Source organism: Dermatophagoides pteronyssinus, unplaced genomic scaffold (assembly GCF_027571235.1).
Source record: "Dermatophagoides pteronyssinus isolate colony J.1.1.1.1 unplaced genomic scaffold, Derpt_VIB-CSIC_2022.12 sq0048, whole genome shotgun sequence".
In the NCBI taxonomy this organism is placed as follows: domain Eukaryota; kingdom Metazoa; phylum Arthropoda; class Arachnida; order Sarcoptiformes; family Pyroglyphidae; genus Dermatophagoides; species Dermatophagoides pteronyssinus.
Window position 1 is genome coordinate 154841 of NW_027461571.1, and position 14022 is coordinate 168862.

The window sequence follows — 14022 nt, forward strand, 5'->3', positions numbered from 1 at the left end:
CATCCATCATATCAATGGAAAAAACTAATTTTTTTTTTAAAATTTGTCGCTTGTTTTTTTTTAAAAAAACTTTTTCCTCAATTTACCAGAAACAAAAAATCATTCATTCATTTCGTTCGTTCGTTGTTGTCATCGTAACAAATATATAAATCCATTATAACATCACAACAACAACAACAACAACAACATTATTTTGATCAATCAATCAATCAATCGATCAATTGATCGATCGTTCGTTCGATCTAAATTCATATATGAATGTTTGTTATTATTATTATCACACACACATATCAATATCATCAATTTGATAACCAACAAAAAATTATTCTCTCTCTCTCCCTTGCTCTCAAATAAAGTGACGAAAAATACTTATGAAAACTTATACTTGTCAATATAATGTGTGTGTGTGTCTGGGTGTATGAATGAATAAATGGATAAATTGATGCGGCAGTTTTGTTTTTTTTCGGGTTTTAAAAAAAAATTGAAATCGAAAATACATCAATCGTGTGTGAGAGAATGTGTATTGTATGTATAAGTGGAAAACAGTTTTCGATTTTAGTTTCTGGGTCGTCATCGTAAAAAAACATCGTTCGAAGAAAGAATGACTGACTGACTGACTGATGATGAAAACGACCCGTATCTCTTTTTCATTTTGTACAAGTCACTTTACTGTGATGAAAGCCGAAGAACGGCGCAATTCTGACCCAACAACAACATCAACCGAACAAAGCAAAGAATAATACAAAAACACAAAAACACAGCCATCACCATTTATTTTCAACAACCATTTCTCGCATCGTCGTCGTAGTCTTGCGCGCCCAAAAAAAATAATGAAAAATCTCTTATATGATTTTATTAATGTATGTAGTGAGTGTTTGGTTGGTCGATTCTGATGTGTTCTTCAATTTGTTTTGTTTGAAACAACCAACCAACCAGCCAAACATTACATTACCATTTGGTTTTTCGATTTGTGACCAGCATCAAACAAGAAAAAAAAACCCCAAAAAAAAACGACGACTTGTCAACGCCGTCATCCGTTCCATTATTCTGTTTTTTGACAACGATGTGAATTTTTTTTTTACTGTTTTGCCTAATTTCACTATTCTGGTTTCTTGTCCGAATATAACATCCCGAACAAAACAAAAAATGTCAGGCGCATTTTGATCGCTGACGCCTTTGTGTTATTTCCAAAAAAACATCATCATCATGAATTGCAATCAAAAATTACATCATTTCTTGTCATTTTGTTCTTATTCTTGCATCCCAAAGTTTCAACTGATCAATCAAAAATTTTTGTGTGTGTGTGTGAAATGTTTTGCAACCGAATGTAATAATAATGATGATGGTGAATCATTCGAACCATTGTGTCCATCTGTTTGGCTCTGAATGATGTTTAATTGATTTTTATCGAGAATTTTTTTCTTCTTCAATTCAACAACAACAACAAAAATGAAACATCCACATCATTATAAATTGCTAATATTTTTCACCATAATCTTTTGCGTATGTATCTTGTTTGATTTTCTCTTTTGTTTTGTTTTTTTGTTGTTGAAAAAATTCTTCAAAATATCAAACAAAGAACATTTCGACTCATAAATTAGGATTCTTTTGTTTGAAATTAATTACTAAAAAAAATTTTATGGGTTCAAATTTCAAAAAACAAAACAATAGCATCAGTTTTCTGTTTCATTTTAAATTAAATTTTTAAAATAACATATTTTCATTATACGTTATTTGTGAATTTTTTTTCTTTCGAACCATATCCTATTGATTGACAAACAAAGTCAAAGTAAAAAAAAGTCAAAGTTTTTCTGCTTAATTCATTCATTCATACATAAATCTGTTGGCACTATGCTTATTTCTTATCTTTTTTTTATAGAAAAAACTTTTTATAATTCTCTTCTGGCCACTAAATAAATATAATATTTGCATTTTGTCTTGTTTGTTTGTTTTGGTATATCAGCCAAAACAAAGAATGGAATTTTCGTACAATTTTTTTTTCGCTTTTCGTTTGTTTGTTTCACATATCTAAAAAAACGCATTAATAACTTAGCTTAGTTTTTTTTCAGAGATCCATTGATTTGTTGTTGTTGTTGTTACTTGATGTATTTTTTTTTCGTTGTTTACATGTGCTTACCGAATGTAATTATATTCATGTTGATTATCAATAGAAAATTCATGCTATACACAGGCTGAAAAAAACCAGAAAAAATCAAATATGTATAGATAAAATGTGTTTTATTACTAAAAATGATATCATTAATTTAATTCATTCATTGCTGGGGGAAAAAAATATTAGATTGATCAATTTGATTTTTGATTATTTTTGAATTTTCAATGAAAAAAAAAATCAGCCAAACATCTATGTTTGATATATGCAATTTGTATATTTCGTGACCTGTGAACATCATTCGTGAAATTATTATTATTTTCCTGTAATTGGATTTTTTTTTCTCTCTCATATACCATTTAATCGTGGTAGAAGAATGATATAATATTCAATGCATGTGAATTTTCCCTTGATTTTTCCCTTTTCAAAAAAAAAGATTACGATCATTTTTGTGTTTTTCGCCACCACCACCAACCAAATATTGAAGGGTGATTTCGGATTTTGAATATTTTTTTCTTTTCACAATCCGGAATGAATGAATTTATCTTATAAATTAGATCGATTCTTTTCGATTTGATTTATTACCTTTCTTTTTTTTTGGTTGTTTTTAAAAGAAAATTATCATTTCATTTTCGAAACTCAAGATTAAAAGATATCATCAGGCATGGATAAAACATACACACACAAATCATCAAATTGCCAACTTGGCTAAAAATATTTTCAATTCAATCGATTCTTTTCGAAGATTTTTTCTTTTCGATGAAAAAATTTTTTTGATGATCCTGAAGTTTTTTTTCAGAATCGTTGTTGTTATTGTAAACAAAACAAAAATCTTTCAAACACAAATCTTTTGACATCCAAAAAAACGAAACAAGTACACATTTCACTGTCATTGTAGAATTGAAAAATAGAATTTGAAAAATAAAAATTCTAACGTTTTTCCCCCACTGAAAAACAAAAACATTTTTTGTTTGTTTGTTTATATTTCTGTTTTTTTTGTGATTCATTCAGGAGAAAAAAATTGCTTTTCTTAGCAATCATCATTTCCTGAATTTTAATGTTTTTCAAAAACATTTAGATCGTTGTTTGTTTGTTCATGTCTGTGTTTATCTGGAAAATGAAATTTTCAATTTCGTTATCATCATCCACTTATTGATGATGATGATACTAATAACATTATTTGATAGATATTTTGCTTACAGATATATTAGGAAAATAAAAAAATTGAATGATCAAAAATTTATTACAAACATTTACTATTCATTTTTGGATTTTTCATTTTGGAAATTAATTTTTCGTCCTTTTCTTCCCCCATTTATAGCCATTATTTTTGATCAATGATTATTGTTGCCTTAATGTATTATCACCGTCATCATCATCATCGATATCAATATTATCGAATGATGTTGTTCATGAAATAAATGAATGGTCATTATGGTCACCTTGGTCTCCTTGTTCTAGGTAATAATCATGCATTCATATTTTTTTGGATTTTATGAAATGAAAAAAACTCATTGATTTTGCTTTTGAAACTTTCCTTTTGAACAAACTACACTAAAAGAATCTGTGATGGAGGAATAACTACCTCAGTTCGAAAATGTTTGGCTCGTTCTGGTTGTAAAAATGGCCAATTTAAACGACATAAATTATGTAATATGCAGGTACTTTTTCATTTTATTTTTCAATTAATGTTTCAAATCATTTTGTTCATTGAATTTTTTTTTCAAAATTGAATTTTTGCATGCAAATAAGCCATGTATTGTGAAAACAAATTTTCGTCAATCACAATGTTCATCATTCAATAATAAACCATATAGAGAACGTTATTATGAATGGATTGCATTTATTGATCCAACTGATCCATGTAGTTTAACATGTAAAGCAAATGGTTTAAATTTTGTTGCCAAATTATCACCATTCATAACGGATGGTACACGATGTACAACCGATTCATTAGATGTATGTGTATCCGGAAAATGTATGAGTGTTGGTTGTGATCTTCAACTTGGATCGACAAAAAAAATTGATAATTGTGGTGTTTGTGGTGGTGATGGATCATCATGTAAAAATCATACTTATAGATGGCAACATCGATTTGAAACAAATTGTTCAACCATTTGTTCCAATGATTATCAATTATCACAATTTCGTACATCAACAGTTTTTTGTACGGATGTTAGTACTGAAATAATTGTTGATGATTTATTTTGTCGACAAGATGAACGACCAAATCCAATAACATCACAATGTGAATCATCGATTGAACATTGTAAATTTAGGTTGGTTGTTTATTTTATTTAATTTTTTTTTAAAATTGATTTAATTCTGACAATTTTTTTTTCAATTACAAAAAAGATGGATAACAGAAGAATGGTCAAAATGTTCACAAAAATGTGGAACAGGTTATCAAATACGTGCCATATATTGTGTATTGAATATAAATCATAATGTAAAAATGGATGAAAAACAATGTGAAAAAATTGGTCTGAAACGACCTGAAACTGAAAGAAAATGTAATGAAGAAGAATGTCCAGAATGGTATGAAGGACCTTGGTCAGCGGTATGTTTTTTTTTGTTTTGTTGAAAACATTTTTAAAATGATTAATCATAATTTTTAAAATATTTATAAATAGTGTTCTGAAACATGTGGTAACGGTACTCAAAAGCGTCATGTTATATGCAAAGATAATCAAGGATTGCCAAGGTAATTGTTTTTTTTCATTGAAATCTTTCCCATTTATAATTTTTCATTCGAAATTTATTTATTATAGTGACAAATGTGATTGGCAACTTCGACCATTAGATAGTCGTAATTGTTCAGATATATCTGATTGTTTAAATGGTAAATCAACAAATTCGCAAGAAGATTCACCAAACAATCATATTGTCATTGATTCAATGATCAATGAACCAAGGTAAAGGTTATTTTAATTGAATTTTGAAATTTTTTTCTAAATTTTTTTTTCAATGTCAATTTCCCTCAGCTATGATGTTGGACAATGGTCTTCGTGTAATGTTACTTGTGGAATTGGCTATAAAAAACGTAGTGTTAAATGTCGAATTTATTTGGAATTTTCAAAAACATTTGCAACAATACCATTTAATCAATGTTCAGGATCAAGACCATCAGATATACAAATATGTTATGGATATGATTGTCATATGGATGGAAAAGATTCTCTTCAAGAAAATAATTATATTATTGAACCTGATGATAATTTTATTGATGAAAAATTTCAATGGAAAATTACTGGTTTTACAAAATGTTCAGCAAATTGTTTAGGTGGTACACAAGAATCGATAATTGATTGTATTCGAATTAGCGATAATCAACGAATGCCTACCGAGCTTTGTCCATTGGAAACAAAACCCGAAACCTATACAAGAATTTGTAATGATCAACCATGTTTACCAAGATGGAATTTGAGTGAATTTGGCGATTGTTCGAAAAAATGTGGTGAAGGTGGATATCAAACTCGTGTTGTTCTTTGTATACATGAAGTAGCAAGAGGATCAAAAAATTTTGTCATTGTTCCTGATGATCAATGTGATTCACTTAAACCATTAATCGAACGTAAATGTAATCAATTTGATTGTCCGGCCAGATGGGATACACATGCATGGCAAAAATGTTCCCGTGAATGTGGTGGTGGATTAAAAAAACGTAATATTTATTGTGTAAAAGATTATGTTATTGGTGGCCTGCAAAACGTATCGTTTGTTGAATGTTCATTAGCAAAAAAACCAAAAATATCGAAACAATGTAATCTTAAACCATGTCGTCGAACATCATCATCATCATCATCATTGTTATTGATGGGAAATAATGGTGGTGAAATGATAAGAAAATCTAAACGAAATCATCATAATAATCGATTAAATAATCATCAAATACAATATAAACATGTATTTAAAGTACAAGGAGAAGTAACCATTATGGAAGGTTCACGAATTAAACTTTTATGTCCATTACCATTACAAACAACAACAATAACAACAACCGAAATCAAACCAATATGGTTAAAAGGTCATGATCTTATTCAACCGGATCGTAAACATATTATAATGATGGATAATTTTCTTAAAATCCGAATGATAAAATCCAATGATACTGGTGTTTATAAATGTATCTACAATTATGATTCTAATAATGATGATGATATCATTCAACATTCAATGTTTTTACATGTTGTTCGATTAATGGATAATAATAATAATAATGATTTTATGAATGATCAACATTCAACAACAACAACGACCACAGAAATAAGTAATAATTATTATCAAAATGAATTGGATGTATCACAAGAAATGGAAAAATATTCATTAAAAAGTGAAACAAAAAGACAATATTTATCTTATGATAATAATGATGATAATGATAATGATCGAATACGACCTGATCGACTTGGAGGTATTCAGGAACTGATTGCATTGGTTAGAAAATCAAATAAAAAATCTTCACAATCACCACAATTATCATTAGTGGATAATTCGAATGAAATTAATGATGAAAAACAAATAGAAAAACCATATGGCCAATTGAATTGGATTACAACATCATGGTCTAATTGTACAATACCTTGCGGTGGATTTGGATTTAAAGTAATTTATTGATATGATTTTATTTATGTGAAACTAAAATATTTTTTCAATATATTAGATTCGACATAGTCAATGTTATGAACGATTAGACAATATGACACGTAAACTTAATGATTCATTTTGTATTGAATCAGGCCTGACTAAACCGAATACATTTGAAATATGTGGCCTACAAACATGTTCATATTGGATGGTTGGCCAATGGTCTGAGGTGAGTGTGTATGAAAAAGAGAGAGAGAATGGCTTCATAGGGAGCCACAAAGGATTCCAGTGATTTTTTGTCAATTATGGAAAAATTATTTCATTTTTCATTTTTTTAATCATTCAATCACACAGTGTCAAGGTTGTATAGACATACATAAAGGAATACAATGGCGAAATGTTGAATGTCATAATCAAAATGGTACAATCAATATGGATGAATCTGAATGTTATCATTGGAATTCAAACAAACCAATCACGCAACAAGAATGTTATCATATGAATTGTATACCAATGTGGAAAATTTTCAATAAAACAATTCAACATTCATTGACAGAAATAGAAAAAGAAGAATCATTTGATTTGAATGAAAGAAAAGTTTGTTTTTCATTTGATTTGTAATTATTAATGTTTCAAATTTTAATTTTTCAATTTTTTTTGTTTATTATTTTGATTTTGTTTGTCAATAGTGCCGTAACAATGATTGCATTGATGATAATTCGAATAGATATAATGAAGAAAAACAACAAAAAAATAATGAATCGAGGACAAGATTGTTAATACGTTGCGTTTGGAATGATGTACGATTACAAGATCAAATTATTGATGATAATTATTGTAATGGATTAATCAAGCCAAACATCAATGCTGATGATGATGATGATGATGACAATAATGATGTGGTCACAATTAATCCTTTTTAATGAATGATGAATGATGACATCAAAATCAAAATTGACCAAAATATTTAATCCATTCATTCATTCATTCACACGCAATTCACTTTCATTTTCAACATGCATTTTTCCCTCATTTTCAATTGGTTAATAATTGATGTGTTCGTGTGTGTGTATCACACACATACATTCATTTACTTAAAAAACAGCCAAAAAAAAAAAGTAATGAAAATCAGTATTCATTTCATTTTTCTTCTCCCATATTGAATGTATAGTATAATTGTACAGTATTTTTTTGTTTGTTTGTCTGTTAAAATCAATCTTAATCCTTTTTTTTTTGATTTGTAAAAAAAATAATAATAATAATTTTTTCTCGATTGGAAATCTCCTGATTTTTTTTATTCAAGATTTTCTTCAATTCAAAACATGATTATCGATGATTAAATGGTGTTAAAAAGGAGCAAAACAAGTTTCAAAGATTTGAATTATGAAGATGATCATGATCATGATCTTCAAAAAAAAGATGATGATCCGATGGTGATGATGATGATGTTACATTTTGTCTTTTCTCGTTGACAGGCTGGATTCATTCAAAAAAATATTTTTAAAAAAAAGAAAAAAATCTAGTTTTGCAAAATGACGATGTTACTTCTTATATTCATGTGTCTGTCTCGTTCAAGTGCAAGTTTTTTTTTGTTTCCAAGTTTTTAATTCCACAAGTTTTCTTTAATCAATCAAAAATTTTCCCTTCCACATCATCATAATCATCGACAAAAATTAATAATAAGAAGAAAAATCATCGAAAAATCATTTTTGTCTGCCACGCCATCGTTTTGCAAAATTCAAAATTCAAATTACATTTACCATTTACCTTTCAGTTATATTCATTGATTTATTAAATCCAATTTAGATTGGATTTCAGAATTCCAAAGGAAAAAAAGGATTAATATTTTTTTTTTGTTGGCATATTTTCTAACTGTCAAATTGGTTGTAAAAAAAAATTTGTCGAATGACATTTGCATGCGGAAAGCATCAAAACTAACCTTTCTTTTTTTCTTACTTTCACGAATTGGATTTTTTTTTCAACAAGTTTACACTATCATTGACATATTATGAATATAACGATAATGATGATGATGATGAAATTTGAACAAACAACAAAAATAAAAACTTGAAATCCAAAAACTGATGATGATGGTTTGCTTCAATATAAATGCCCTACAGGTGTACAGTTTTTTACATTTTCCTACATCCATTTACCACACACACACACACACATATATCCACGATAAGATTAGATTGTTAGTTTCAAACATTTTGCTGTTTTTTTTGTTGTTGTTCATTAAACATTCATTATTCCAATGCGTATTTTTTTGTTTCAGTTAATTTTTTCTTTCTTCTGGATTAATCATGATTGATTGAATTTGATTCAAAAAAAAATCGATTTTTAATTTTTTTTTTTTTCATTTCCAAATCGATAAAAATCCTTTTTCTTCTTCTTCTTCTTCAGCTATTCGTAGATCTGAAATAGAACGACAAACAGAAAAACAAATGCAAAAAAGAAAAACCTCTAATCGGAAGTGATTAATCCGTTGATTACTAAATTATTTATTTATTATTATTATTATTCACACAAGTAAATTTCCTTGAATTACAAAATAAATAGATAGATTTTTTTGTAATTAATATTTTCTTTTTCAATTTAGATAAAAATTTATAAACAGTTTTTCTCTGGGAATTTCAATTACATTCATTCGATTACATAACAAAAGATGCAGAAACGAAAGTTGAAATTCTGAAATATATACCCGACTGTTGTGGTTAAAATGGCTGCGAAAAAAAAAATATTGTTTTCCACCAAGGTTATGGATTGAACGATGATGATGCGAATGAATTCAATTGCCTCGAATTCAAAAATCAATAAAATTGATTTTAATCTTTTTTTTTCTTTTTTTTGTTTCTTTTATATCGATTCATTGCCGATGTTTTAAAAAAACACGTTTTCATTTTGATAATTCTTTTTTGTTTTTTTTTCTTCTCTCCCCTTTTCTCTTGTTCCAAACGGGGAAAAAACCAAAAATGATAATGAATGGATTTTCAATTAGCAAAAAAATCTTTTTGGAAGCAAACAACAAAAACAACGAATAAATAAATCAGAGCAAATATTTATCATTCGACGATTATCATATCAATCAATAGCGACGAGGGACAAAAGTGCATTGTATGGCCACTAACAACGCCACCTTTTTTGTTTCTTCAATGATTTTTTTTTGTTATTTCGTTTTGTTTTGATCGGATCTCCATATTTGAATGAATGATGATTTGGAACCAAGCGATAATACAAATGTGTATGTGATAATGAAAAAACGTACAAAAGATAGCGAAAAAAATGTACATGTAAAAAATAATAATAACAAGAAGAAATGGATCATCAAAATGAATTTATACCTGTTGTTGTTGCAATCCATTAGTTTTTTTGATTTCGATTAATCAAGCTATTATTATCATTGAAAAAAAATCGAATGTTGAAACAACAACTTGTTCCAACAACAAGGCATTCATTCATATTACTATTACTTTTCTTACATTCAATGATAATGTTAATGATAAAAAGCATTCATTGGATTTTGATAAATGAATGACGACAATGTGTGATTAAGATGTTGATGGTGAATATATAGAACGAACGAGCGAATAATTAATGAATATGGAATGCCACCATTTTGTTTTTTGTTTGTTTGTTGTTGTATTCTTATTTAAAATCATTTAAAGGTGAAAATGAATGTGATTTTTTTTGTTTTAATGAAAATGGAATGCGTTTTGGCGTGTCTTTGCCGTAGTGGTGGTGGTATGTAATGAATACACAGAGGCATTGAATTTTTTTTCTTTTATTTTTGCTTCTCGTTTTGGAAGCAAAAATTTTTTTTTCTGATGTAAAAAATGGGAATATAAAATATCAGAACATTTTTGTCGATTTGGAATCATTTCATTTTGGTGTGTTTTTTGGGAATTTTGTGTTGTTTGTTTTGTGCTGTGCTGTTTTGTTTTGCTTGGTTTTTTTGAATAATTTTTCCTGGCTGAATCAACCATGAATATGGTATGTGTTTGTTTGCCAATTCTTAATTTAACCCTTTGAGTATCCGGTTATTCTAATTTGATTTATTTTTTTCCCGTTTTTTTTTGTTGTTGATAAAGTTATATGCAATATTGTTAATGTTATTGCCATTGGCATTATCGCAACCATTAACACCAACAAATTATTTACAACAGGATCCACATTCAATTACATTACATCAATTATTAGTACAACATGGTATACAAGATGGTCAAATGGCATTGGTTATGGTTGCACCATTAAATGCTGAACAAGCATTACAAGCTAATGCTGGTACATTACAAAATCAATTTTTAAATCGACCATTATTAGTACAATCACCTGCACAAGAAGTTAATGTACATTATCGTTCACAATCAGCACCATTAAATGTACAACATACACATGTTCCAGCACCAAAACCAGAACTTCAATTATCCCGTTCGGAAGAAGAACCACATCGTTTAGTACATGAAATTGTTAGGCCAGTTATACAAGAAGTACGTGAAATTATTCAACCATATCGACGAATTGTACAGGAAATTCGCCCGGTACAAGAAGAAGTTGTACAAAAAATTGCCAAAAATGCAAACATTCATTAAAACATGACAAATGGAAACATCTTGCCTGGAAAGTTTTCTGGAAAAATTATGGATTCTTTATTTTGGAAATATATATTTTTAATGAAATGATAATTTTGCTTCTAATTAAAAGAAATTATAATAAAAAATCCCACATATAACATCAATGTGGTGGAAAAAAACTATCAAAAAACAATTTTCTCTATGTATTTATTCGATCTAACGACCGAAAAACTGTTACAAATTATCAAAAAAAAAGACAATTTTTCACTTTCATTTTCTCTTTTGTGATTTGGTCATCCGATCGATCGATCAATCAATCAATCAATCAAATGTTTAATCCATTTTTTTTCTTTTGATTTAGTCGCCAAATCCCAATTAATTATTAATCAATGCAAGAGAGAGAGGAAAAATATGAAAAAATTTTGATGAAAGCCAGGACAGGAAAAATGATTGTATCCAACAAAATCGATCGATCGATCGATCGATCGATAATTAAGTTGATACAATTTCGTGTTTGTAAACTAATTAAAAATTATGTGACGATGATGATTAACGAAAACAATGCTTTGTTTTTTAATTTAAATCTTTGTGTGAAAAAAAATGGTGTAAAAATGCTACTGGTCACCACTTGAATGTTATTCAACAGTTGAAACCATTGATTAATCGATTGATTGATTGATTGATTGATCGATGGACGAATCAAAATATTCACGGAATATGAATGAGATTAGGATTTTTATTTTTTTTTTTTTTTGCTGTTGATTTCCTGGATCCAGGAACGAAAAAAAAAACATTGTTAATTTTATGCATCAAAAACAAAAACAAAACACACACACTATAATTTGACTTGGTGCCAAACGAAAATTGTTATTGATTGATATTGAATATTGATCTTGCTCTGGTGACGGTGTGTGCCTCAACGTGGCGAGCAAGTGACAATGGATTGGATGGAAGAAGTACGTCTGGAGTTTTTACTCCTGGTAGGGCCACCCAAGGCGTGAAGACCATCCTTTATATCCAGCTAAAACACCCGTCCCGATCCTCTCGGTCACAGAGGTTGTGCGTCCAGGACTAACAATCCGACCACGTAAAAAACTCATCGTTCAACCTCCAACAAATAGAAAAAGCCGGACTGCCATCAACGGACTCAACATACCTCGCTCGCCAACGGACACCACCAACGGAACACCTCTGGATTCGTCAGCTACAGTACATCAAACAATTCCCGGTTCAACAAATTCCCGGTGCTCAAATATCAACAAAACCAACAAAAAAATGACCGGAAAAACGATTAATATATCAACCTGGAACGTCAGAACGCTATTCAAAACAGGCGCAATCCACGACTTCGTCAATTCAATATCTTCCAAAAATATATCAGTGATCGCCCTCCAGGAAACTAAATTACCCGACTCGGGAATCATGAAAATTGAAAATGTGACATTGTTTATGAGCGGCCCTCACAATGTAAACAATAACAGCCACGTGGCTCAAAGTGAGCAAAGCAACCGCCATCAACGCCACGGTGTGGCATTTGCAATAAACAACAAAATTCTGCCAGCCGTCAAAGAATTCAAACCAATCAACGACAGACTGTGTACAATCAAATTACGAGCCCAGCCACGGGACCTGTGCATCATCAATTGCTATGCGCCTACCGAAGAAAAAGATGATGAAGTTAAAGATGAATTCTACGACGAACTGGAAAGAACATACGATGGAATCTCAAGTAACCATGTAGTAATTACCATGGGAGATTTCAACGCCCAAGTGGGCAAAGAATCCATATATCGACCTACGATCGGCCCCGACAGCCTACACGACATAAGCAACCAAAATGGTCAGAGGCTAATCAACTTCGCAATCACCAAAGGACAGTGCATAGTGTCAACTTATTTTCCTAGAAAAAGGATCCACAAATATACGTGGACCTCGCCCGATGGCGCGACAAAAAATCAAATCGACCACATCATGATCAACGCCACCCACAAACCATCAATTAAAAAACTACGAACATATAGAGGGGTAGCCTTCGACACCGACCACCATATGGTGGGAATCACAATCAAACAACGATATACTATCAAACGATGCCGGGCACACCAGCATGACGAGCAACAAAAATTCGACATAGAAAAACTAAAAATCGACCAAACGGCTCAAGCCTTTCTCGCCCAAACGAAACATCACATTAATAACGACCAACCAAGGCAATGGGACCACCTTGTCACATCTCTGCAGAAAGCAGCAGACGAAACCATCGGAAGGCTATCTCAGACAAAATCAAAACCGTGGTTCGACGAATTATGTAAAAAAGCCATCGAAGAGCGAAACCTGGCTTATCACCGTCTTCTTCAAAACGACGATTCAGCCACAAGACAGAAATTCATCGATCTAAAGCAAGCAGCAAACAAACTAATTCGATCAACAAAGAGAAAATATGAAAAAGATAAGATTGAAGAAATTGAAAATAATCGACATAAGTCTCGACAATTCTTCAGAGCTTGCAACCAAGTGAAAAAAACGTTCAACCAACAAACGTCACTACTAGAAAACGACCAAGGTGATTTAGTGTCGGGAAAAGACAATATAGTGGAAGTGCTTAAATCCCACTTTAACCGACTTCTAAATGCGGAAGGTTCAAATTGTCCGTCTCTTCCCCCAATTACGACCACAGAACAATGGATGGGGGAACCAACCTTGGAGGAGGTCAGCGAATCAGTAACATCGCTAAGCAATAACAAAGCTCCC

General features: G+C 30.2%; 2 protein-coding genes across 2 annotated transcripts; both read left to right on the forward strand.

Moving 5' to 3' along the window:
* Window positions 1–272: 272 nt before the first annotated feature.
* Window positions 273–7858, forward strand: LOC113796556 (protein madd-4-like). Its single transcript, XM_075824096.1, has 11 exons — window positions 273–1503; window positions 3432–3571; window positions 3672–3771; window positions 3863–4389; window positions 4466–4670; window positions 4744–4814; window positions 4882–5025; window positions 5095–6715; window positions 6774–6926; window positions 7052–7294; window positions 7387–7858. Exons 1-11 carry the CDS (start codon window positions 1450–1452, stop codon window positions 7618–7620), a joined length of 3492 nt encoding a protein of 1163 aa, XP_075680211.1. The 5' UTR covers window positions 273–1449; the 3' UTR covers window positions 7621–7858.
* Window positions 7859–10550: 2692 nt separating this feature from the next.
* Window positions 10551–11464, forward strand: LOC113796598 (uncharacterized). The gene is made up of 2 exons (XM_027346901.2): window positions 10551–10690; window positions 10789–11464. Exons 1-2 carry the CDS (start codon window positions 10682–10684, stop codon window positions 11287–11289), a joined length of 510 nt encoding a protein of 169 aa, XP_027202702.1. The 5' UTR covers window positions 10551–10681; the 3' UTR covers window positions 11290–11464.
* Window positions 11465–14022: the final 2558 nt, after the last annotated feature.

Bases quoted from the DNA above. Each gene is read 5' to 3' on its own strand.
- LOC113796556 (XM_075824096.1), top strand. From the start codon at position 1,450: ATGAAACATCCACATCATTATAAATTGCTAATATTTTTCACCATAATC. The intron at 3,772-3,862 runs GTACTTTTTCAT...CATGCAAATAAG, and splicing joins ATAAATTATGTAATATGCAG to CCATGTATTGTGAAAACAAA. The intron at 7,295-7,386 runs GTTTGTTTTTCA...GTTTGTCAATAG, and splicing joins TTGATTTGAATGAAAGAAAA to TGCCGTAACAATGATTGCAT.